The sequence below is a fragment of the Pelodiscus sinensis genome, chromosome 9, assembly GCF_049634645.1.
Source record: "Pelodiscus sinensis isolate JC-2024 chromosome 9, ASM4963464v1, whole genome shotgun sequence".
In the NCBI taxonomy this organism is placed as follows: domain Eukaryota; kingdom Metazoa; phylum Chordata; order Testudines; family Trionychidae; genus Pelodiscus; species Pelodiscus sinensis.
In genome coordinates this window covers 14,553,972-14,578,061 of record NC_134719.1, presented here as the reverse complement: position 1 = coordinate 14,578,061, position 24,090 = coordinate 14,553,972, and the positions used below count along the sequence as shown (strand labels likewise).

General features: G+C 46.0%; 1 protein-coding gene across 11 annotated transcripts in view; it reads right to left on the bottom strand.

Moving 5' to 3' along the window:
* FGGY (FGGY carbohydrate kinase domain containing) overlaps positions 1-24,090 on the bottom strand; it is a 318,624-nt gene that overhangs the window by 175,133 nt on the left and 119,401 nt on the right. For 8 of the 11 annotated variants that reach the window (XR_012905874.1, XR_012905875.1, XR_012905871.1 and 5 more), the window contains 3 exons: positions 22,574-22,785; positions 16,388-16,499; positions 13,774-13,925 (listed from right to left, as the gene is read on the bottom strand). Coding sequence is in view for 2 of the 11 variants with exons in the window: in XM_075936090.1 (XP_075792205.1) it covers positions 13,774-13,925; positions 16,388-16,499; positions 22,574-22,774 (465 nt within the window). In the remaining 9 variants the exon portion in view is untranslated. Of the gene's footprint in view, positions 1-1,787; positions 4,730-13,773; positions 13,926-16,387; positions 16,500-22,573; positions 22,786-24,090 lie in introns of those variants that run through there. The other 3 variants (XR_012905877.1, XR_012905876.1, XR_012905878.1) reach the window with 3 other exon arrangements.

Below are 24,090 nucleotides of genomic sequence, written 5' to 3'. Positions count from 1 at the left end.
TATAATAGGCTACCAAATACTTAGTGGATGGCACTGACTCTGGCCCATTGCCAAAATGGTTAAGTGATCTAGCGGTGAAAGGCTTTATATTTCATATCCCATAACCAGCCGCCAGTGCCATCAGAACCCCAATGGCACCGTGGGCCAGAAGCAAATAACCCTAGTTCAAACCAGGTGATTGATCTAATTTCCTTGGCTGCCCATCTTCTCTAAAAGTGGGCTGAATCAAACACCCAAGTTCAAACTTCTCCAAAAATGTGAAGTTCATGAAATCTAGCTGTCAAATCAGAATTCCGTAGCTTGGGCACGCCCTTACAGTACAGAAGTTGGCTTACTTTCTGGCAAAAACATAACCTTTTCAGCCATCTAAAACAGGGAGAACAAAAAGCCATCTGTAAAGAGAGCAACTCAGAGACTATGGGATAAAGTAGTCGCTGGCTCTGTGACCATCAGCACATCAGCCATTTGCCTTCACTCCATGACCAACAAGCATATTTGTAATGGCGGATGTTGTGCTTTTCTCCTGGTTATTGCTAGCCAAGGATGGGAAGATGGAATAATAGGAATAAAAAGAAAAAACTGAACAGTTGCATATAGTGAGAGCCTTGGGCAATGATCCAGAAAAAGAAAAAGAAATATGATTCAAGAAACATCCATCTTTAGCTATTAATTGCAAAGGAATTATACCCTGGCAGTTTGCTCTATTAAGAGATTATTGCTAAAAGGAGTATCTTCTTTGCTTCTGTTCCCTATACAATAAATGAGGTGTGAAAGAAACACCTTAGAATACATGCATTTCATTTGGACACAATTACAGAAGAAACACCTATTCCCGGTGCACCCCTACTCTGAACCCAAATGTGCTCCAGCACCACTGATTTAATTGGGAAAATATTTTTTACAAAATAACTGAAATGAAAGGTCATTAATCTAAAGAAAAATGTAACCACCATTCTTTGGGTTTTGGCACAGTCCACAGCAAAATTTTCAGGCAGAAAATAAATATGGAACATTATTCTGCGACCTCTGAAAAGAATAAATGCATAATATAAGAGTTTGGTAGCCAGATAAACATTGCAAACAAATCTCACTCAAACTATTGCATTAATTTATTTTGCTCATACTCATTTTTTTGTTTTGTTCACTTCCACAAACATTTATTCTGTTGAGTTGCGCTGACATAAATATTTGAAGCAAGTGAAATTCAAAGTTGCATGTGTAAGTATTCATAGAAAACAAATTTTAAATTTCCATGCATGCATGTCCGTCCCATAAGCACCTCTGCACTCATCCAATTAGAGAACAAAAACAATACCATGCAATTTAGCTGAACAACCACAAATAAAACAGCATCATCTCAGAGTACTATTTGTGACCACTGCAGAGTTAAATAGTGCAAGAACATTTGTCAAATCCTTTTGAATAATGAGTAAATTGAGGAAAGAGTCTGTTTTCAGACTGTCTACAAGGAGAAAAAGAACCTATTTTAATCTTTCATATGAATTTGGAATATAATCCAGGAATATTTAAAGTACTTCCAATGAGGTTTACATTTAGAGTTATATTAGTGACTTAATCAGAAGGGTTTATTTGTTTGCCTTGTTTATCCATCATGTAAAAAAGCATTCTTGTACATGAGAATAGGGTTACCAGGTGAGTTAAAAAAAAAATACCGGCGGGGCTGGCTGGGGAAGATCAGGAGGAGAAGTGGGGAAGAACCGGCCGCTAGGAGGGGGTCGGGCGGTGAGGAGGGAGGAGCGAATCGGCCGGCAGGGAGCAGGACTTACCCGACCACGTGCATATCCCAAGACGCTGCATGTCCTGCGCACGGTCCCGGCGAAGCACGAGTGAGTCCAGGTGTGGCTCCACAACATGCTTGAACAGGGCTCAGGAGCACATACGGGGCTTCTTCTCCTCCCCAAGGCGTCACATGCAACCAGAGGCTCCCAGCGCTGATCGCGCCCCGCCTCCCAGCCATTCCCCCACCTCCGCCAAGCTTTCCTCGGGCGCCCATCCTGAAAACCAGAAAATACTGGACATTGCACATGTCCTGTATTTTCTGAAATTTTTTACCAGAGGGCCCAAAAACTGGACTGTCCGGTTCAATACCGGACACCTGGCAACCCTATATGAGGAGAAGAAAATTCCTATATGTGAAAAGAAAATTACTCATGATTCCCATTTCTATCTCATCCCTAATGCTCACAGCAAGCAAATTTCAAAGTTATATATGCAAGTATTTATGGAAACCAAATTCTTTAAAATTCCATGAAAACCCTAGGAAGTGAACAAGCAAGAGACAAGCGCAGTGCCCCGCAATCCCCCACAAATTTGCTTTCACCGTGTTTTAACAAGGCCTTTCTATGGGTTTGGAGTATTTCAGTCTGATTAGCCAGTCATTCCTTGGACAGGCAGCTGAGACGGAAACAAAAGTTCTATTTTAACCCATAGTTGGTGTCAATTTTATGACATGGATACCTGCTTGCTGGAAACTTGGTCAAGACCCCTAACAAATAATTCCAGACTAGGGTTGCCAAATGGTTTAACCAAAAATACTGAGCACACCCCTACCCCCACCCCTCAAAAAAAAGCCACCGGGTAAAAAAGGGGGGGGACCAAATTTGTTGAGCAAAAATAAAAGACAGCATGGCCCTTTAAGAAGAGGCTTTTTTGCCTGCAGCCATTTTGTTTTTGTTCCAGCCACAAGACAAGCCCCTGCGGAACCAGGTAAGCAGAGCGGGGGGGGGGGGGGGGGGGGGCTGGCAGGAGGTCGGGGGGGCACCAGGAGGTGGGCCCGGTTGCTGAGTGTGTTGTAGGGTTGCCAGGTGTCCAGTATTTTTGCCTCCTGGAAGGGAAAATAATCAGAAAATACTGGACATTATAGGTGTCCGATATGTTCTGAATTTTTATTTTACCGGACGGGAGGCGAAAATACTGGACTGTCTGGGTCAATACCGGACACCTGGCAACCCTATTCCAGACTATCAGCTATCAGATAGTCAAGTCATTCAGCTGCTACTTAAATAGACTGCATTTGAACCTGTGATGCAGAAGTAAGAAGTCCTATACAGTATTACCAGACTCACCCGGATCATCACTGATTCAACTTGTTAGTCCTCTCTCTTGTTTTCCTCTTTTTCTTTGTTCCAAGTGAAAGCATGTAATACTGTAGGAGTGGGAGCAAGGGCCACAAAGATTGTGAATATGAAAATGGAAGTTTAAGGAGAAGAAAACAAATCTCAGAAAAGAAAAGAAAACAAAAGACCACAAAGTAAAAAGGAGATGAGCCAATTAAGGTTTGGAGAGAAGAATAGAACATCACCCTAGAAACAGCAACCCTGAAAGTAATGGGAAACCAGCAAGAAGTAGGAATCATCATCTACTTCCCAAACCATACAGTCATCTCATTCCTCCGGGTGCATTAGGTCATCTTCCACTTCACCTTTTCTGAGTCAGAGACTGCATGCAGAAAAGTTCCATTAGGTCATCTTGCCTCTCTCCTCCCCCCTCCCCACTGCTAACCAATACAGGACTAATTTCCTAAGGTATAATCTTGAGTGGTGCTTTTTTCTGGTTTAATTTTAAATTATGGAAATGATGGGATTGACACCCCTTCTTTTGGGAAATATCATCACCAGCTGAAGGCTAGCAATGTCACTCAAAATTACTTGCTTTGAACGTCTCCTAGCCAGGGACATTCATTTTTTTAAGTCTACAGTCAGGAGGTGGCAGGCCAGCAACAATAAAGAAGTCTGCCACGGGTTCTCTGGAGTCTGCAGACAGGATTTGCTCCTATGGCTTCTCAAGGTGGTCAGATTAACATAACAGAAAGGAAAAGGTGAACAGTTTGGACTACTGTATAATGTACACAATGAATCTGCAGTTTATATGCAGTAAGATGATGTTGGCCCAGAACTTGATTCAACATCAAGCTTTTAACCCAATTCTACTTAAAATATCTCAAGTACACTAAAGATGTAAACTGTTGTTTAAAAAGTTAACTGGTTAAACACCAGTTTGGGGGGAGGGATAGCTCGGTGGTTTGAGCATTGGCCTCCTAAACCCAGGGTTGTGAGTTCAATCCTTGCAGAGGCCATTGAGGGATTTGGGGCAAAAATTCATCAGGGATGGTACTTGGTCCTACTGTGAAGGCAGGGGACTGGATTCAATGACCTTGCAAGGTCCCTTCCAGTTCTAGGAGATAGGCAATCTCCATTATAAAAAAAAAACCCACATAATCATAAAGCAGGCCCCTCCACATGCTGCAATGTGGCAGGCTCAGCTGGGCTGGAGTAGCCCCCCCCAACAGTAGCACAACACAGGAGGGGGGGGGCTACTCTAGCCAGGCCACTGGTTATCCAGTTACTGGTAAGCATCACCTGGGTAACCGGTTACCCCTTTACATACCTAATGTACACTTATCTCCCCAATTCATCATCTGAACAGAATTACTTTGCTGACAATTGTGTCCAACCAATTTGTCCTTCTGGTATTGGCAAGCAAATGGTCAATGGTCACAGCTGCTAATGTTTTGGACCAGTGGTAGAGCAAAAGCATTGGAATGCAGAGGATCATGTGCTATATCAGAGCTGAACTAGCATCTCTTATATGGAACCAGGGAAAAGTCAACAGACCATCTAGAATGTTAGTCAAGACAGCAAATCTTTTTCAGTTCTAATACTTCCTGGTTTTGATTAGAGGTTATACTGTACCTTCCACTAGATATTCTTATAACATCCTTTTATGCTTCCATGACATACAAGATGTACTTTGCCAATGAATTTATGCTCCATCTATTCATTCTTGTGCCAAAAGAAGTCTGATAGAATTCTAAAATGCACAAAAGTTAAATAGTATAGGCAGATACAATACAATACTGGCTTTAGAATCCTAATCCTAAACAGACAGCTCTTTGGGAAATGCATACTATTACAAAGCCATCACCTCTTACACTGCTAAATACCAGTATTTTTACAGCCCCAGAAAATGTTCTAATTAAAGCCAAGATTGGTATGTTGCCCAGAGGTTGGTGTTATAGCATTCCAGTATACTACTAAACATCAAAGACTTGTGCAGGCATGGAATATGTACATGCTGGAACCAGTGAGTTAGTATTTTGCTACAAGTATTTAGGGCACAGATGTTAACAAATGTAACAAAAGTAGTGTTGATCTGACCCGTGATACAACACAACAGCCTTCCAAGGCATTTATTCTCTTAGGGTACGTCTACACAGCAAGGGAAAAGTCAAATTAAGATACGCAACTTCAGCTATGTCAATTGCATGGCTGAAGTCAAAATAGCTTAATTCGGCTTTTGGCACTGTCTTCACAGCAGGAAGTTGAAGGAAGAACACTTTTTCTTCAACTTTCCTTACTCCTTGAGTTACAGGAATCAGAGCAAGAATCAGAACAAGAAGTCCTCCATCTCGACATTATTTCAAAATAATGGCTGTGTAGACGCACATTTTGTTATTTCGAAATAACGTTATTCCAAAATAACGCTGCTGTGTAGATATACCCTTAATGCTCGAGAGCAAACTTTTTATTTATTAATCTTTCTTTTTGGAGTTAAAAGATTAATACAAAATCATTTAACTGATTTAATCATCCCTCCTAAATATGTTTGCTCTACTGGATATGAATGGGATAATCTGCATCTCAACCTTGGCAGGGTTTGCTTTCCTTTGATATGTTCAGTATTTCCAATCCAAAGCAATCAAAAACCATGAGTCAGGCTCACAAAATCATGGGAATGGTGATAAAAAGAAAGAGGATTTTTGGTTTTTTGGAGGTTTCTTAGAAAAATAACTTTTGGCTTCATTTTATATATTATCTTCAGGAATTGAAGTGTTTGTGTGTCATGTTTTCAAGATTTTAATCCTACACCTACTTACTACACTTACTTTATTTTAAAAAATGAAAGATGAAATCCTTACAAATCAAAAATTCAAGATCTAGCACTTTATGAAAAATACTTCCTATTGGAAGAGTTGGCAATGTTGGCATGCCAATGTTCATACTTCCTATCTTAAATAACATGGGGACACGGCATGGGATAACACTGACAGAAAAAAAAAAGAATCTATGTCTGACAGGGTGGACCAGGCTCTGAAGCTCCCTCCTGGAGGCTTGTGGCCTTGCCATGCCCCATCCCAGAAGATAAGCCATAGGGGAGTCCTCCAAGGAAGCTAGAGTGGCTGTAGGAGAAGCAGCCAATCACAGGCCAGGAAGGACCTATAAAAGGAGCTGTAGGACCAGACAGCAGTCAGTTCCTCTGGAGATCTCCAGGTGGGCAGAGCAGGAGACTGCCTGGCTGAGAGAGCAGCAGCACTGTGGATAGCTCCAGGTGGAGAGCACATTGGAGACCGAAGGTCACTATGGGACTCTAAGATAAAGGCCTGAGATAAGGACAAGGATGCTGCCTCCAGGAGGGGAAGTCCTGGCAGCCCCACATTGCTCTGGAATGGGGCCAGACCGAGGGGAACAGACTAAGAGGCACTACTGAGAGAGTACCAAGACAGGCCCCTGTTAATGGTGTACCCCGGAAGGGGTTTTGTGTTTGATTGCACCCCAGATGTATGTGATTCAGATGGAGGGCTCAGCTGCTGAAGAAGGCTTTTAAACAGAGAGCGCAGACACACACGCTCGGTCAGAAGAGGGGTGCTCACAAGAGGTGAGTTCCGCCCCATTACAATATGCCACTTCAGTATTTTTCAAAGACAACTATATATACCTATGTCAGCCAGAAAAGATTCTTTCCCTTAATCTATTATACCGCACAATAGAATATATTTAAAGTCTTGATTTTGATAAGTGGTTCGGGTCTCTCAGTATTCCAGGGCAAAAAAATAAAACATGGGAGACATGGGAATGCACTGGCATCAGTAATAGAAAACACATCCAAAAACACAATCTGAAAGAGGGCATGAGCTACAAAAATTAGAAATCCGAAAGAAAATGTTTCCTTATGCTGAAAGTCCAGCCAATAGAAACATTTCCCCAGTGACTAACCTTATGGATTGCCAGTATATGTTCTGTGCAATGCTCTGCTAAGATTGCAAAAAAAGTACAGTATCTACATTGAAACACAAAAATTTGGTGCAAAATCCTTGTCCTGCTGAAGTGGATGTGAGCTTTGCCATTGACCCTCTATCAAGACAAAATTATACCTGGCCTGTTTCATCACTGAAGCACCCTAGTAGTAGCTAGGCAGATTGTCAAACTGCTCAGAGGAGCACAGAGACTGCTCCTTCCCCCTCCTTCTGGTGGTGCACCGCATGAACCACAAAGGGATAGGGCAGTGTAGCAGGAATGCTAGGCGGGGAAAGACACTACCTTCCCAAACTGCCAGGCTAGCCCCACCACCCTCTGCCCCCAGAACACCTACTGTAGGCATCCTGGGGGTGGAGTGTTGCTGCTCCCAAGTGCCTGCCCCCTCCACATGCTCTGGGGCTGGGGAGGCTGACGCCACGTGCCAGGAAGACTGGGGCCGTGCTCCAACCCATCACCCCATGATGTGGGGGGAGGGGCTTTACAGAGATACGAGGCTGGGGGAGGGGTTGAGGGCTTGCCTCCCCCAGCCCTACCTTCACCTACGCCCATAGGACACGGAAAGACAAGGAGAAGGACGCAGACGCAACTCTCTGCCTCCTTATGCACTGTCCAGCAGCCACCACTTGGGGGAATAAATTAATCAGAACTGATAAATGGATGTAGCAACATGCGAGTGCCACATTTCAGGAAAGATGTGGACAAACTGGATAAAGTCCGGAGACGTGCATCAAAAATGATTAAAGCTCTAGAAAACACGAGCTAGGAGGGAAGACTGAAAGAACTGGGTTTGTTTAGTCTGGAAAAGAGAAAACAGAGAGGACTTGATAACAGCTTTCAAGTACCTAAAAGGGTGTTACAAAGAAGAAGGAGAAAATTACTCTTCTTAAACACTGATGATAGGACAAACAGCAATGGGCTTACATTGCAGCAAGGGAGGTTTAGGTTGGACATTAGGAAAAATTTCTTACCTGTTAGCATGGTTAAACACTGGGATAAATTGCCCAGGAAGATTGTGGATTCCTAAGGGCAGGCGAGACAAAATATCTGTCAGGAATGATCTAGACAGTGCCTGTTAATGCCCTGAGGGCAGGGAACCAGACTTGATGACCTCTCGAGCGTCCTTGCAGTTCTCTCATTCTGTGAACATCCTGGCACTCAAGAAGGCATTCATTCTGCAGCATCCCAGGGTTGCATGGCTCCATGTGGCCCGTATTATTAGGTGAACTAGATGGAGCTTCCCAGCCCTTGGCTAATAATGAACAGAGTTCCACCTTACAGAGACATCTAACTGCTAATGCAACAGGTAAAGGAGCTCTAAAGTTGTAAAGAACTTTGGAGACTTGTTTATCTTGCCACCACAGAGAGAAAGTCCGGTGTTACTGCACTCCAGAGAAGATCACCTACAAGATTTTAGCATCTAATTTTTTAGTAGATGTCTGACAAAGTCATGTGCTACTTATAGTCTGTTCTTTCATGGTTAGTGACTGGGGGGTATGTCTACACTACAATGTTAGTTCGAACTAACGGACGTTAGTTCGAACTAACATTCATAGCCGCTACACTAGCGCTCCGCTAGTTCGAATTTGAATCGAACTAGCGGAGCGCTTAGTTCGAACTAGGAAAACCTCATTTTACGAGGATTAATCCTAGTTCGAATTTACTAATTCAAATTAAGGGGTGTGTAACCCCTTAATTCGAACTAGTGGGAGGCTAGCCCTCCCCAGGTTTCCCTAGTGGCCACTCTGGCCAACACCAGGGAAACTCTATGCCCCCCTCCCGGCCCCGGACCCCTTAAAGGGGCACGGGCTGGCTACGGTGCCCGTGCCAGGTGCAAGCCTGCCAGCACCCAGCCAGCAGACCCTGCACCTGGCACAGCACAGAGCCACCCACCCGATGTCCCCCAGCCCACCCCCTCTTCCCGGGACCAGGCTGGCGGCTCCCGGGAGCTTGCCCTGGACCGCAAGAGGCGGGCACCTTCCTGGGCTAGTGGGGACATCGTGGACCTCGTCCACGATCTCCGCACTAGGCACAGGAAAGTGGCCGTCTAGGGCAGGAGAGCTGCCAGCCTGGCCACCCAGGAGCAGGTGTGCATGAAAATCAAGGGGGTTCACTGAGACCCCCGACCCTGAGCCCTGAGCTTACAATGGCCGTCCTGGGTCAGACCAAAGGTCCATCTAGCCCAGTAGCCTGTCTGCCGACAGCGGCCAACCCTAGGGACCCTGGAGGGGATGGACCGAAGACAGTGACCAAGCCATTTGTCTCGTGCCATCCCTCTCCAGCCTTCCACAAACTTTGGGCAGAGACACCACTCCTACCCCCTGGCTAAGACTACTCCATGGACCCAACCTCCATGACTTGATCTCACTTCCTTTTAAACTCTGTTCTAGTTGTAGCCTTCACAGCCTCCTGCAGCAAGGAGTTCCACAGGTTGACTCTTTGCTTTCTGAAGAACAACTTTCTCTTACTAGTTTGAAGCCTGCTACCCATTCCTTTCCTTTGGTGTCCTCTAGTCCTTCTTTATGGGAACTCATGAAGAACTTTTATGAATGCACCCTCTCCACCCAACCCCTGCTTTTAGAGACCTCTATCCTGTCCCCGCTCCATCTCCTCTTTTCTAAGCTGAACAGTCCCAGTCTCTGTAGCCTCTCTTCATCTGGGACCTGTTCCCAACCCCTGATCATGTTAGTTGCCCTCCCCTCTCCCAGCCTTTCTCTTCCCCTCTCCCACCTCCTTTTCCCAGTCTCCCCCAGTTTTGTTCAATAAAGACAGAGTCAATCTTGGAAGAAACGTTATCTTTATTTTGTACATCAATAAGAAGGGGGGCTAGGGAAGGGTAAGTGGAAGGAGGTGAGGGAGGATTGGGGTAAGAGCCCCCGATGGGGAGGACTGGGCTGGCTCTGCAGGCTTCTGGGGGTGGAAGCTCTCCTGCAGCCCCCCGATTGCCCCCTCTCCCCAGATCGCAGCCTGCGGCAAGTGCAGCCGGGCTGATGTCCGAGTGGTGTGATGTGCCCAGTGTGGGTACTCCGGGCAATCCAAGCCAGGACTGCTTTGCAAGCGGGGCACCCCTTAGAACTGTCTGTCCGGGGTGGGGGTCAGGACCCTTTAAGCGCAGCCCTCGGCTAGCCTGAGACAGCATCTCCACGCTCTAAGTCCTCCTCTGATGCCCTGCCGGCACTGCTTCCGGTCATCCTTAAGCCCTGTTCAGGGTCCACTCAATGTGGACTTGCTAGTTCGAATTAGCAAAACGCTAATTCGAACTAGTTTTTAGTTCTAGACACGTTAGTTCGAATTAGCTTAGTTCGAATTAACTAATTCGAACTAAGTTAGTTCGAATTAACGTTGTAGTGTAGACGTACCCTGGGTTGTGTCCCAAATGATCTTACACAGAGACAACATCATTTGGATTAATGTACAGCGCCAGGTTATCTAGCAAATATTCTAAAGAAATATGCTTGCTGAGAGAAGACTCTCAGGGAGAACAAAGAATGAACAGCTATGCACAGACCTTAGCAGTTACAAAGAAACACAAAATGGAAAATAAGCTCAGAGAAGGAACAGCAATGGCCTTTAGTAAAGATGGTTTTGATGCTTGAATCAAGAGAACAATTGATGTATTGTGTAATTTTTAACGTAAAAAAAATCCCTATAAATCCCTTTTTACAGAGCTAGCCAAGAACACAGGCTGGCTTGCAGGAATACTTAGATGAAAGAACTTTGCTTTCATGCTTACTCTTGTTTTTATTTATTTATTTCCCTCTTTCCACACGTATTTGCTTTCTCTCTAATGATAACTTCATTCTATTATTTCTGACAACAGAGATAACCATAGTTGGAGACAGCACGCTAGATGGACTAGGCTGGTGTTCTGACTTTTTTTTCCTCTCTCTGCTTGGCTGGATAGTCTCGCTCATGTGGTCAGGGTCTGATCCCCATATGTAGGGTTGGGAAAGAATATTCCTCTAGGTCAGACTGGCAGTGATCTTGGAGTTTTTTTGCCTTCCTCTACAGCATGGGACACAGGTTGCTTGCCAAGATCATCTGGGTATCTCTCACTTAATCAGTTCCCTGCCATGTCAGGGCCCTTGGGCACTAGTGGGGCTTGGTTCCTCCTACTCTCCACCAGCAGCACACAGATTTGTTGCCTGAAGGCCATAATACTTTGGTCTACTTCTGGCTGTTGGGTTAAGTAGGCTGGTGGTTGGGTGGTGCTGGTGTCCTGTTATACAGAGAAGGTCAGAGCAAATCAGGAGTGGGCAAGATAGGGTCCACAGGCTATAAAGCTTATATACCGTGGCAAGGTCCTTGTTCAAGGCCCTTGCCCTGGGACCCCTTCTTTGGTCACAAATCAACTGGAGCCCCTTTCTGGTGCAATCACCTGTGCCTTTTATTGTCCATGCTGATTTCCCACCCCCTTCTATTTACAGAGCTTTTATGTTTGCAGCCAGATCAGCTAGCCTCTCTAGTTAGCAGGGAAGCACACTCAGCCACTCTCTGGCTCCTCCCTTTTCACTTCCCCTCTGGCTGCCTTATCTAGCCCGCTGGCTAATGAGGCCCACAGCTGCTTCCTATTAACCCCTCAGGCCTGGGCTTGCTCAGCTGGCTTCCATTGCCCTTTTCAGTCAGGCTGTAGTAGCAGAGCTCTGGCTTAGCCAGCTGTCTGTCACAATACATATAAGCTGTAGACTGCAGAACCAGCAGTGAAGCTCCCCAGGAGCGGGGCCATCCAGTGTGTAACCTGTGTGGGAGAGCCAGGCCTGCCAGCCAAAACAGCCCCTGCCTGCAGTGGTCCCTGCGAGGCTGGAGCAGCCCCCTGCCTTCGGTGGGCGAGGAGCTGCTCCAGCCCCTACTAGTTAACTTGAACCTGTAAGCCTCACCCATTGAGGGTGGGGCTTACTGATTAACCGGTTAACCATTTAAATCCATATCAAGCAGCCTTCTCACAAGCCTTCGTTGCCCATCCCTGCTTTAGAATCTGAAAGTCAAGCTTTTTGGAATGTACATCATTCATAGTTAAAAAAAAAAAAAAGAAAAAGCCTGCAATCAGGACTTAATACCATACTTCATGCATAAGCTCCGCTGGAATCTAGCTAACTCTGCCATTTCTGTCTTATTTCTGCCATGCTAACAGGAGTTTAAAAAAAGCCCTTATCTTTAATCAGAAAAGTGGATGTGACTGTGAAACTTGCAGATTCATACCATTCCATAGGTATTTTTCTGAATATAATTGCATTTCATTTTCTCTGTGCCAGTTTACTCATCTATAAACTATTAATACTACTACAGCAGGCCTGCACAAAGGTCTCCACTAGTATAAGGGTTACCATGGATCTTAATTGGTGCAGGTCCATTGAAGAGGGATTAATTTCACTTTTACTGCAGGCTAAAATGAGCTTTTGCTTCTAGCCCCAAACCCGCAGCGGTACATAGCAGTGTCACTGCAAACTGCCCTGTGAATTCAATTACAATTTCTTCCATACTCCCACAATGAGAGAGAGAATGTGAATTTACATCACCCTTTTACCACATGCTGCACAGTCCTCACTGGCTAATGTGTTAGGGTGCTTCTTTAAGAATTTCATAAAGAATAATGCAAATATCAAACTATAAAATGACTAGCTTCATGCTACTCATGGCTCAGAAATGGAAAGTATTTAATAGATGGATATTCATATTTTACTACAGCATCCACAAACATTAATTATCTTCTATTAATATTAATCTGTCAGTATCTGCTTCTGCCAGGAACTCCCTTGATCTTCCCCAATCTGCACCTTGTTACTATACAATGTTTCATGTTTGTAAGGAGAAGAAAAGTCAGCTGTTCACAGCTGACAATGTAATTTACATTTAGCCTTCATTACGACTACAGTAAGCATCACTGACACCAAATGTAAAAGCCAGACTGGTGGAGGTTATGTAACATTCAAGTGGCAAGCATTCTTTCTTTTATCTAACAGTTATTATTAAGAAGCCATAAGTCAACCTACAACATATAAAATTCAAGCATAAGAGATAGCATTAGAATTCTACATTATCAATAGAGTGTCTTCTTCCAATATATGGGCTAGTTCCTACAGATGGGACTGAACAGGTTAGGTGCTTTTCTGGAGGCCTGCAAGTGTGTTAAGGATTTTGACTGAGCCATTTCTGTACTAGTGACCAAAGCCATCTTGAATCATTTCACTCCTGGATGCAATGCATCTGACACCATCCTTCTGGCAAGACACATCAATTTTGAGATAACGAGGACTGCTGATCCCTCCCAGAAATATCACTGACACCTCCTGAGAGTAAGTAGGATAGGCAGGATACCCAGGTAATTAAAGTCTCATCTATTTCCATACCTTATTTATCAGTAATCCTGTCTTCCTTTTACAAAGTGCATATACAAAATATCTGATCCCAAAATGGCAGTAACACAATTATATTATGTGTTCTAAACAGAAAATATTGAATTAAACAGAAATTTAGAAGCAGTCAGTTTAAAAAAAAAAAAAAAAAAAAAGGAAGCTCTTAGGGTGGGATTTTCAAAAATATTCCAGATTTGCTTCCCTCAGCTCCTACCCTACTTAATGGTGAAACACCTACTGCCTTCCCAGAAGCAGTGTTTGCCCAATGCTGAATGGTTTTTTTTTTAAATCTCATTCTTAAGGATATGAACAGTGTCAAAGCCTTTAACTATCAGCCAGAAAACTGTCACAATTTAAAACATACTCACTTCTTTCAGCCACAGCAATTTAGGCGGCTGCATTTCTACAGACATCACTCCCCCAACATAGCTCAAAACACCATGTTGAGTTCCATTGATTCTGTCCACTTGACTGACTGCACGATGGTCCATCCACATAATGATGTTTCTTTTACATTCCCCTTGACAACAAAAAACAAAACATAAACAAACAATTATTTTAATTTTGGTTCAATTCTTCCTCAATATTATAAACTCCCAGGTGCCAAGCCACTTGGCCAGGCCCGGCCACAGAGTTTGCGGGGCCCAAGGTGGCATGTTGTGGTTGCCTGCACCACGTGGCCGGGCGGCTCCCAGCCAGGGCAGTGAGCGAGTGGCCGGGTGCTGGTCAGCACAGGGCCCTGAAGGTGCAGGGTCCAAAGCAACTGCCTTGCTCGCCTTGCCCTAAGGCCGGGCCTGCACTTGGCAATGTCACTTAGGAGTACTGAATTTGGGTACAGCTCACTGAAATAACACCAAATAATAGACATAAAGGGTGAATTCTTGGCTCCACTGAAACCAATGTTCAGACATGCTGAGCAACCACAACCTAAGTTGAAGTCAATGGATGCAACAGGTGCTCAGGAGCTCTGAAAAAAATCAAGCTGTAATATATAACCTTTCACCCCAAGAACCCAAATCACATAACAAAGTATGTGCAAGATAACTTCTCAAAGTCCCTTCTAGCCCTACATTTCTATGATTCTATAACTCAGCTAGACACCTACACAGACTCTTACCCAATGTTTCATTACCATGAGAAGCATCACTCAACACCCCCCCCCCAAAAATGAGAGATAATTTGCTGACATGCATTCACTTTGAAGACGGCTAACAGAAGTGAAAAATGCCTTCTCTAAATCAAACAGGGGCACATTAAGTAAGCAGAAGATACCAATCTAACACCCCCAATTCCTACTGACAGTGGCAGACAGGCTGCTGGACCTAGTGTGAGCCAGGACTGAGCAAGCCCAGCTCAGTCCTGGTTTGTGCTGGGTACAGGAACTATCCCCGCTGTGGCTCTGCAGTTTAAATGTAGCAAGAGCCGGGCTGAATATTCGATTATTTAATAAGGCGCCTCTGCCTCTGAAGTGGAGCAACAGCCCTAGGGCTGTTGCTAGACTTCAAAGCTGAAAGCGCCAAAGCCCGGGGTCAGCTGGGGACTCCCCTGCTGACTCTGGGCTCCGTGCAGCGCTGCCAATTTCAAAGCATTCAAAGAGGCAGCACCGCACGGAGCCCAGGATCAGCTCTGGAGTCCCCAGCTGATTCGGGCTCTACGCAGCACTGCCACTTTGAAATGCCGCAGGGAGCCTGACGCTGGGCTCTACGCAGCATTCAACGCAGCAGCACCACACAGAGCAGCTGACCCTGGGCTCCATGCAGCGCTGACACATTGAAGTACCCTCCTCTTCTCCTTCCTCCCCCATTTCTATCTGATAGAGGCAGCAAGGGTGGGGAAGTGACTAGTCAACTAGTCCTTCACATCCCTAATCAGAAGTGAGATGAGTGAATGCTACATCAGGTATTTATCCAAACCGTAAGGGCACGTTTACACAGCAACTAGACTCCTGTGGCTGGCCCAAGCTAGCCAGCTCTGGGCTCGGGCTGCTCCTGTACTCTACAGGGCTCTGGAGTAAGGGAAGGGGTCAGAGCCTAGGCTCTAAGCCCAAACTCAGAAGTCTACACAGCAATGAACCAGCCCCGTAGCCTGAACCCTATGAGCCCAAGTCAGCCGGCCTGGGCCAGCTCTGAGGGTGTTTTCGCTGTCTAAGCACACCCAGCTTAGTTTGTATCTAGCTTTATAAGTGAAACGATGAAAATCTGGGGAGAGCTAGCAATGTAAAATATTAAACAGTTGAATTATTAACTGACAAGCATTAATCTTACCATTAATATACTGCAGTTAACATTTCAAACAGCCTGGCAAAATAATTGTGACCTTTGTAATTAATATCTAACGTGCACTTTAACAATGCCGCCACATTACTCAGGGGATACTTAGGGCACCATTGGGTCAGCCCATGCCCAACAGACAGGGCACCACTGGGGGCAACCCTCCTGCCCCCCCGTACCTCCACCAGCTCTGCTTCTTTTGTGGCTGGCTGCAGCGCGGAGTCTGCCCAGAAACTCCTGAATCTGCCAAAATACTTGGATCTGCCCTAACACCACTGCTCTCCCAGGAACAAACTCGCTATTCTAGGCAATGCCTAGTAGCAGGGAGAGCGAGGGGCAGGATCAGAGCAAGACACACAGCTCCCAGCCATCCACATGCAAACGATCCTCCCAGTTCTCTATACTCCACCTCTGTGGAGAGACAGCAGCGTGCCCAACCCAAGCGGGGGTAGATTGTGAACTTGTTAATGACTAACTGGTTAACCAATACAATTTTAATAGCTTGAACATGTACTATTTTAAACAATATTTACATCCCTAGAAAGAACTAATATTCTACAAAGATCTGTGTGATTCAAGGGGGCTTTTCATATAGACCCATGTCTATGGGATTCGGCCTTTACACAGGAGAATTCTGTTGTAAAATTCTGGCTCCGCTAAAGGCAGCGGCCAAACACTCGTGCTAAACTCAGACTCTGTGATGCAGCTTTACCTTCATAATTAACTGCCAAGGGCCGAAACTGCTTATCCATCACAACAAGTGAACATGTAGCATCAAAACCAAGCCCTCGAATCCAAGCAACGTCTACTCCTCGGACGACTTTCTGCGAACATACACAAGAAATACTTAGACACAAATATGCCCAAATGCACGCACAGTCGAGAGCTTTACAGACAAGGGTTTATAAACCAGAATTACAAGCACGCTCAAAAAGCTTCTGAAATTCAGTCTGCTTAAGCACCTGAAAATCTGGATGCTAACCCAAAATGTATGCAAAATATGCAAACTCCTTTGGTCTGCAAAATTAGACTCAGTTTCATGAAAGCCTCTTTTGCAGGCTCTTAGACCTGCTTTTTACGCTCTTGGCTGGAAGCAGGAAGCGCAGGCATGCACAAAAAGGAAACAGAATGGGAAACGTGTTATGTTAATTTTATCTTCTTTCTGAAAGGTTTATTCTGAACTGGGTGAGATTCAAAAGCAGGTTGGGGGTGCCTATTTCATCTAGACCATGGCCACTAGCGCCCTGATTCTCTGTGCCATTTTGGGGTCCAAACATGTCACAGTGTTTGTTTTTAACTCCACTTAGCTTCGTACCACCGTTGAATATCCTAGTACAGTGTTTCACAAAGCGGTCCATGAAACCACTTTCAGAAACCTGTTAACTAGCCGCTTCTGTATGTTTACTTACCGGCGCCATGGCCACAGAGCCACACGGCTCCCATTGGCACCGGTTCACTATTTTCAGCCAAGGGGAGCCACGGGAAGTGGTGTGGGCTGAGCCACCGCTTCCCACAGCTCCCGTTGGCTGCAAACGGTGATCCGGAGCCAATAGGAGCCAGGAGGCTCCGTGGCCGCGGCGCCAGTAAGTAAACATACAGCAGCAGCTAGTTAACAGGTTTCTGAAAGTGGTTTCATGGACCCCTTTGGGAAACACTGTCTTAGAAGAAGACTGCCTGTAAAATTGGTCCTGAGTGTATACTAGGACTCATATCACTGCTCTGCACAGATCCTTCAAAAGGCTACCAGCAAATAGGCTTCAGGTAAAGCCCTGGAACTCACTGACCCCTGGCCTTATGAGAACACTGAACTTTGTGGCTTGCTTGTGGAATTGCAAAGAGAAAAAGAAGGGGAAAAAAAAAAAAGACACCCCCGCTGACTAAATGACAAGTGAGGATGCGAAGCCTCAGAGGAGGTAATTTATGGGAACAGAGCATCCTCGCCCTGTAATAGATCCGTTCCACACTAAACTTGTTGATGCTTGTAGGAACTGATGCATTATAAGTCCTCCCATTCCCCGCTCTTATGTCATGCAAAAAAACCCCGCAAAAACCCCAATTTGCAACATGGAAGTCAGCCGTGGGAAGAATAGTCCCCGCTTTAAGTTGTTTTGCTATAAATCCAAGTTTTCTGGAAAGTATCTTGGACTTACAGTGAGAATGGCCTGTACGCCAACATAGCAATTAAGAGACTGGCCCAGCTCAGCTGGCTTGGGCTTGTAGGGCTAAGGCTGCAAAACTCCTTTGTGGACACTGGGGCTCAGGCTCTGGGATGATGTAAGGGGGGAGGGAAGGTCTCAGATCCTGGGCTCTAACCATAGCCTAAACGTCCACAAAGCAGTTCTGCAGCCCTAGCCTGGGGAAGCAGACTTAGATCAGCTGTGGGAGTTGAAATGCTTTGTGGACGTACACAGTGATCCTGCACAGCAACAATAAAAAAAACCCACTGTTTAATTAACACTATATTGAAAAATATTTTCTTTAGTGCTGCTTGGTAGTAAAGAATCACACCTCCTCCCCTTTAACTGGCTCTCCAAGGTCTTTAGTGCTAAGAGATTATATTTTAGGGATAAAAGGAAGACTGAGGGGAACAGCAAAATAATTCATAAAGACAGAGAAAATTAAGCAAGCAGGAAAAAAAAAGGCTGCATTGCTTATCCCACTAGCCACTCTTCCCTCTCTCCCTCCATTATTTATCTTAGGGCACTTGAGGCAGAGCCAGGCTCATTAATGTTTGAAAAGGCTGATCAATAACAAGAGAACGGTGAACTGTCCATCTGGAAATTACCAGGCATCTTATGAATATTTAAAGAGCCAACCTTGGAACACAGAGCAGTCTACGATTGTGGCCGTTTTAAGAAGGACAAAAGTGCCTTTTTACATTCACTGCCAATTAAGGTCACTTTTGCCAAGGGGAGGTATAAATTCAGATTCCTGCCTGCTAGATACAAAAGAAGAGTGGGAGAGATGATCTCTTACATATTCAGCATAGTAAAGTTTATTCAAGTTTCATAACATGTAAATCAATGACCTGCCCCAAAGGGAGTGAACAGAACAGAGAATTATCACGTAATCCCTCTCCCATCACCCATTCCCAGCCTCTGATAGAGACTAGGGACACCATTCCTACCCATACTGGCTAATAGCCCTTGATGGACCTAACCTCCATGAATTTATCTAATTCAGGGGTCAGCAACCTATGGCATGTGTCCCATAAGTGACACACGAGCCAATTTTCACTGGCACGTGAGCCTCCCTGCCGGTTGTATGCCAACCATACGCCCCAGCAAGCCCCGCTGGATATTTCACTACTTGCAGGGAAGAAGCGATTGAGAAATGGCTCCGTGCACTGACATTGCCCCTCGTGTGGTCCAGCAGCCTCCTTCTGCCCCCCCGCAGAGTGTATAGGAGGCTCCAATGGAGCTTTGCGGGTGGGCAGCCAGGCCAGCTTCCAGTGGCACGCGTTTTCTAGCCACTCTGCCACCCACTGTCTTAACACCGCGCATCACACAGTCCCTTCCCTCCTTCTGCTGGGCTGCCTCTGGCGTGTGGGGCCCCCAGTCCGGCCACACCGCCACCTTCTCCTATAGGCCGCTTGGTACAGTGGCTGCCGCCACTGCTGCCAGGGTAGGGGAGAGCAGGCAGCTCTGAAGGAAAAGCTGGTAGAGCTGCTCCCGGACATCCGTGCCTTGGAACTGCCAGCGAACGGAGCGGATGGCATGGAGCCGAACGCAGGGCCCTGAGCCGAGATGCTGCAGGTCGCCGAGGTGGCCTATGGCAGCGGCAACTTCAAACTGGTGGCTGAGATCTACGGCTCACAGCTGGCCAAGCGGGCGGAGGCCGAGCAAGGCCTCTGCCTGTGCCTGGGGGGACGTGCTCACCCGCACCGGATACGTGGTCTAGCCCCAGGAGGCCTATAGCACTATCGCCTGTGGCCCGAGGAGCTGCAAGAGCTGGCCAAGAGCCTGGTGCTCAGCCTGCATGAGAAGGCACTGCCAATGGGAGTGGCTAGGGCACAAAGCCAGGTAAGTGCCCCTCCCCATGCCCAGACCCCCACACCTCAATCCCCCCTTCACTTATTTTCTGTCCCCATGCCAAGACCCAGCACCCCCAGCTTGCTCCTCTTACCCTCCCTTGCTCCTGCGCCCTCCCTCCTGGCCAGACACACTACTCCCGGCCTGCTTCTGAACCCCACCACCCATCCATCCTCACCCCCTCCTGCACTCTACCTCCCACCCAGATCCTGTACCCACATCCCTGTCCCACTCGCTGGTAACCCTGTCCTACACACTGAACCCCTCATTTTTGTCCCCACCCCAGAGCCTAAGGGGATCCACAAAATCCACTCACTCTGGAACCCCAGAAAAGTAAATCTGGCCTATGGGAAGCCCTGAACCTCAGTCCTCCCTGCCTCTTCCCCTCACCCCATGAGGGCTGGAGTGCCAGAAGAGTGAGGTGTCTCAGTTGGAGGCCACATCAGTGAGGGTTGGGGGGTTTTGGAGGAATATTTTTTCTTCTCACTTGTGTGATGACCAACTGATTTTTCTGTGGGCCAGTGGCTCCTGACCCAAAAAAGTTCCCCCACCCCCGCCATAAACGAAGAAAACATTAAAATCTTTTATGTTGGACAAAAAATAATATTTTACTTTATTTAAAATGAAGTTTGATAAACTAACATGAGAAAGTTAAAACGCTTAATCTCTTTAATAATTTAAAATTAAACCATTCTCCCTAGCTGCTGCACTAGCAAAATGGCTCAGGCATAATTATGTAATTAATGGTGAGTTTCCTTTAGCAACTGATGGGCCATGGAAAGGTTTGCGTTGACCCAGGTGGTCGCTGGGGTGTGAGGTGGAGATAACTCCTGCCCCCTTCTCTGAGAGCAGCAAGAGAGTTAAATCTTGGCACGCAACTTCAGAAAGGTTGCTGACCCGACCCAGTTCTGTCTTGAACCCTGTTCATGTCCTCGTTTTCACAACTTCCTCTGGCACTTGCATATGCTAGTAGGTTTGGAGCACTCTTGGCTTCAAAAGGGAGGATGGTCTTTTGCATAAGGTGAGACAAGGGGGTGAGGTAATCTTTTATTGAACAAACATGTGCTGGTAAAAGAGAGAAGAGTTCAAGCTCCACAAGACCTGAAGAACTACTCTGTGGAGACTGGAAGTTGGTGTCTTTCACCAACAGAAGCTGGGCCAATACATTAAAAAAAAAGTTTGTCACGTCAACTTTCTCTTTCATATCCTGGTTACTCCAACACTTCAAATAATTGTGGATAAGGCTTAGACCAGAGATAAGGAATCTTTTTTGGGTCAGGGGCTGCTGCTGACCCACCTTCAGAGCTCGAGGAAGGTGGCCTTCTGCATGTCGAGGTTCTGCAGCCACTGATGGTCATCCCATACCTGCAGGACAATGTGGTCCCCAGGCCAAACTCATCTTCTGCAACTAGAAGTGGCGTTCCATGGTGTCTAGCGGCTTGAGGGGCATGCACAGCAGCAGGCGCACTAGGACCTGGGTGAATAGGACCGGTGGTCCAGGCTGGTCCTCGTTCTGTTGGAGCAGCATGTAGGCAGTTTGAATGAATGGTGCAGCACAAGACCGATGAGCCTAGCTTCATAGTGTGAGTGCTGTGGCCTCTGCAAGTGCAACCAGAGCACACTGCGTCCCTTTTGTGTCCCACAAGGAGGGAGGCAGTGGAGGAGGGGCATGTGAGAAGCAGCCTTAGAGAGGAGCCCTTGAAAGCACGTCACAGCTTGCCTGACCAAGCAGCCACAGGAAATCTCCACCCACCTAGTGCCCTCCCAGGAATGTTTCCGGGAGCTCTAAGACTGAAGCAGCTCCTATCAGTGCTGACGTGCTATTCTGAAATAATTCCGGCTAATTTTGATGCTTCCTTGCAGTGGAGACATGCTATTTCAATTTTGTTAAATTGGGACTTATTACACTGAATTTAGTTATTGCAAAATAATTTCCTACATAGACATGCCCTAGGGTGGCTAATAGATTTTGTGGCCTTCCCCTAGGCTCTGGGGTGGGGCCAAAAATGAGGAATTCAGTGTGTGGGAGGAAGTTGCCAGGAAGCAGGCTTAGGGTGTGGGGTCTGGCCAGAAGGAAGAACACATGAACCGGCTGGGAGGGGAGCCCCATGTCTCAGGGACTGGATCCAGGCAAACCAGGGGGCCTTAGGTTCCCCACCCAAGGGTTTGACCAATGAATCAGTAAATCTGGGACTTGATCGTATGCTCACTGAAGTGAGTCAGTGGTGAAGCTCCCACTGATTTAAAATAGCGCAGGATCAGGGCACTTGGTTCTATTACCAAATGTTTCACAGATTCATGGGTGACATTGGATAAGTCATGCAACCTCTCCAGTCTTCCAGTTCCCTTGTGAAATAAGGATAGTGTCGAAGAGGCTACATCATCTGTATCTAGCAAGTACTTTGGTGCAAAAAGGTTTTGTTTGGGTTTTTTTACAGTAGAGCACACACACCGAAGGGGAGGTAGATGGCACTGACCATTAAGACTGACTCTCATTATACAGGTTGAACCCCTCAAGTCTGGCACGCAAACATCCATGGTCCGGCATGATTTTAGTGAGCCAGATGTCCACTTAGCATGGGTGTGACCAGGTTTCCCACTGTTCCATAAAGTTGGTTTACAGTCACCAGTCCTGGCTCTCAGTGTTCTGTGCTGTTATTTAGCTCCAATTTACCCCTAAGAGCCCCGTAAGCAATGGAAATGTTGGTAATGTTGCGAGGAAATATTGACCTCCTGTGGTTCAACAAATTTTCTCATTTGGTACCTGTCAGGTCCCAAGGGTGCTGGACTAGACAGGTCCAACCTGTAGAAGTTTAAATACTGCCTGCAGCATACATTCCTTCAAGTTTTTAATCCACTGCATATACCTTTGTGACTGTGCAACAGGCAGCCCAGATGTCATCAGAGGATTGCTCATAGTGGTCAGTTTGAGGTTCCCACATTTGAATTGGCTGATCTGCATGTGCCAGTATCATCCCAAACTGGTCTATCAAAGCCGCACGAACACTTGCTGTTCCAACATCAATCCCAACATAATAATTTACTGGATCCTGCTTCTTACTCTGCATTTTCAACAAGTCTGTAAAGGAAGAAGAAAAACAAACTGGCATTTTACACATGAATAATTGTGGTGATGATGTTTACAGTGATGAAGAAAAGCTATGCCCCATAAAACAAACTGCAGATCCTGGGTAGTAGGTATTTTGACTGCTTGGTATTAAAGCAGAACAATTTTTGAAAGTCTTCGCTATAATTTTTAAATGAATTTGGCTCTTCAGTCCTCATAAGGCTTGTGTTGTTCTTCTGCAGACATTCCTGTACTTGAGCTTTAGTGGCATTGGAAAGGAGCCTTTAACTTTGCAAACAAAAGTGTGCATGAAAGGAACGTGACCACTCCTCCAATTTGGCAAGCACTTATCTCAGCCAAGCTGACAGAATTGCAAATAATAGTTTAAACTAAATGGCTCCAAGGTTCAGATAGGCAGCTGAATTTTTAGTTGCCTATTTGAATAATGTATCACACCAGAGAAACCTTCATGATTAAGAGTGAAATTTTTCATTTTGCAGAAAACAAAACTACTAGTCACATGTACAGTCACAATAAAATACCAAAAAGTTACACGTACACACCACAAAAAGAAAATCAGCTCAAAAAAATTCTCCTCATACATTTGCCACATTTTAGCAATCATGGTTTTGTTGTTTGTTTGGTGTTGTGCATTTTCCCCACAAAAACATGTCTTGCCTGCTTGTCCAGCCCGTATTCATCTGGCTCCACTCCCTTTCACAAATGCCTCCTACTCAACACCTCCCGTTATCCTGCTGTCACTGAACTACACCACCAGTTTTATAAATACAGAGAACAAGACCCTTTAAGAACAAGCCAGCCACAAAGCACCAGGCCAATCCACCTGAGATTATTATTCCCCCATGCTCCGCAGATGCCCAACGAAACAGATTAACCTTGCAGTAGGGATGTAATAGTGTAGTCGATTAACCAATAAGCAAAAGCTTATAGGTTAATGCTATAAACTACACACATTTCCCTTCCCAGTAAATTTTTTGCTGGTTGGCCAGTGGCCCGGCTCAGTTCTGGCTTCTGCCAGGTCCAGAACCTACCCCTGCTGCAGCTCTGCATTTAAAGTGTATTATGAGCCAGGTGGGCAGGCCGCCTGGATCGGTTCCAGTTCATGCGGGGTCCAGGAGCTTAGACCGCCCCCCCTTAGACAGGGGCTGCTGCCACCTCACGCTGCTGCCTCTTTTTCAGAGGCAGCAGCATGGGGCAATGGCCAGTTGGTCCAGAAGGGGAGCTGATTTTTAAACTGGGCTCCCCCTTGTGGACCAGGTCCTTCTTGGCACCCTGTACTGCTGCCTCTGATACAGC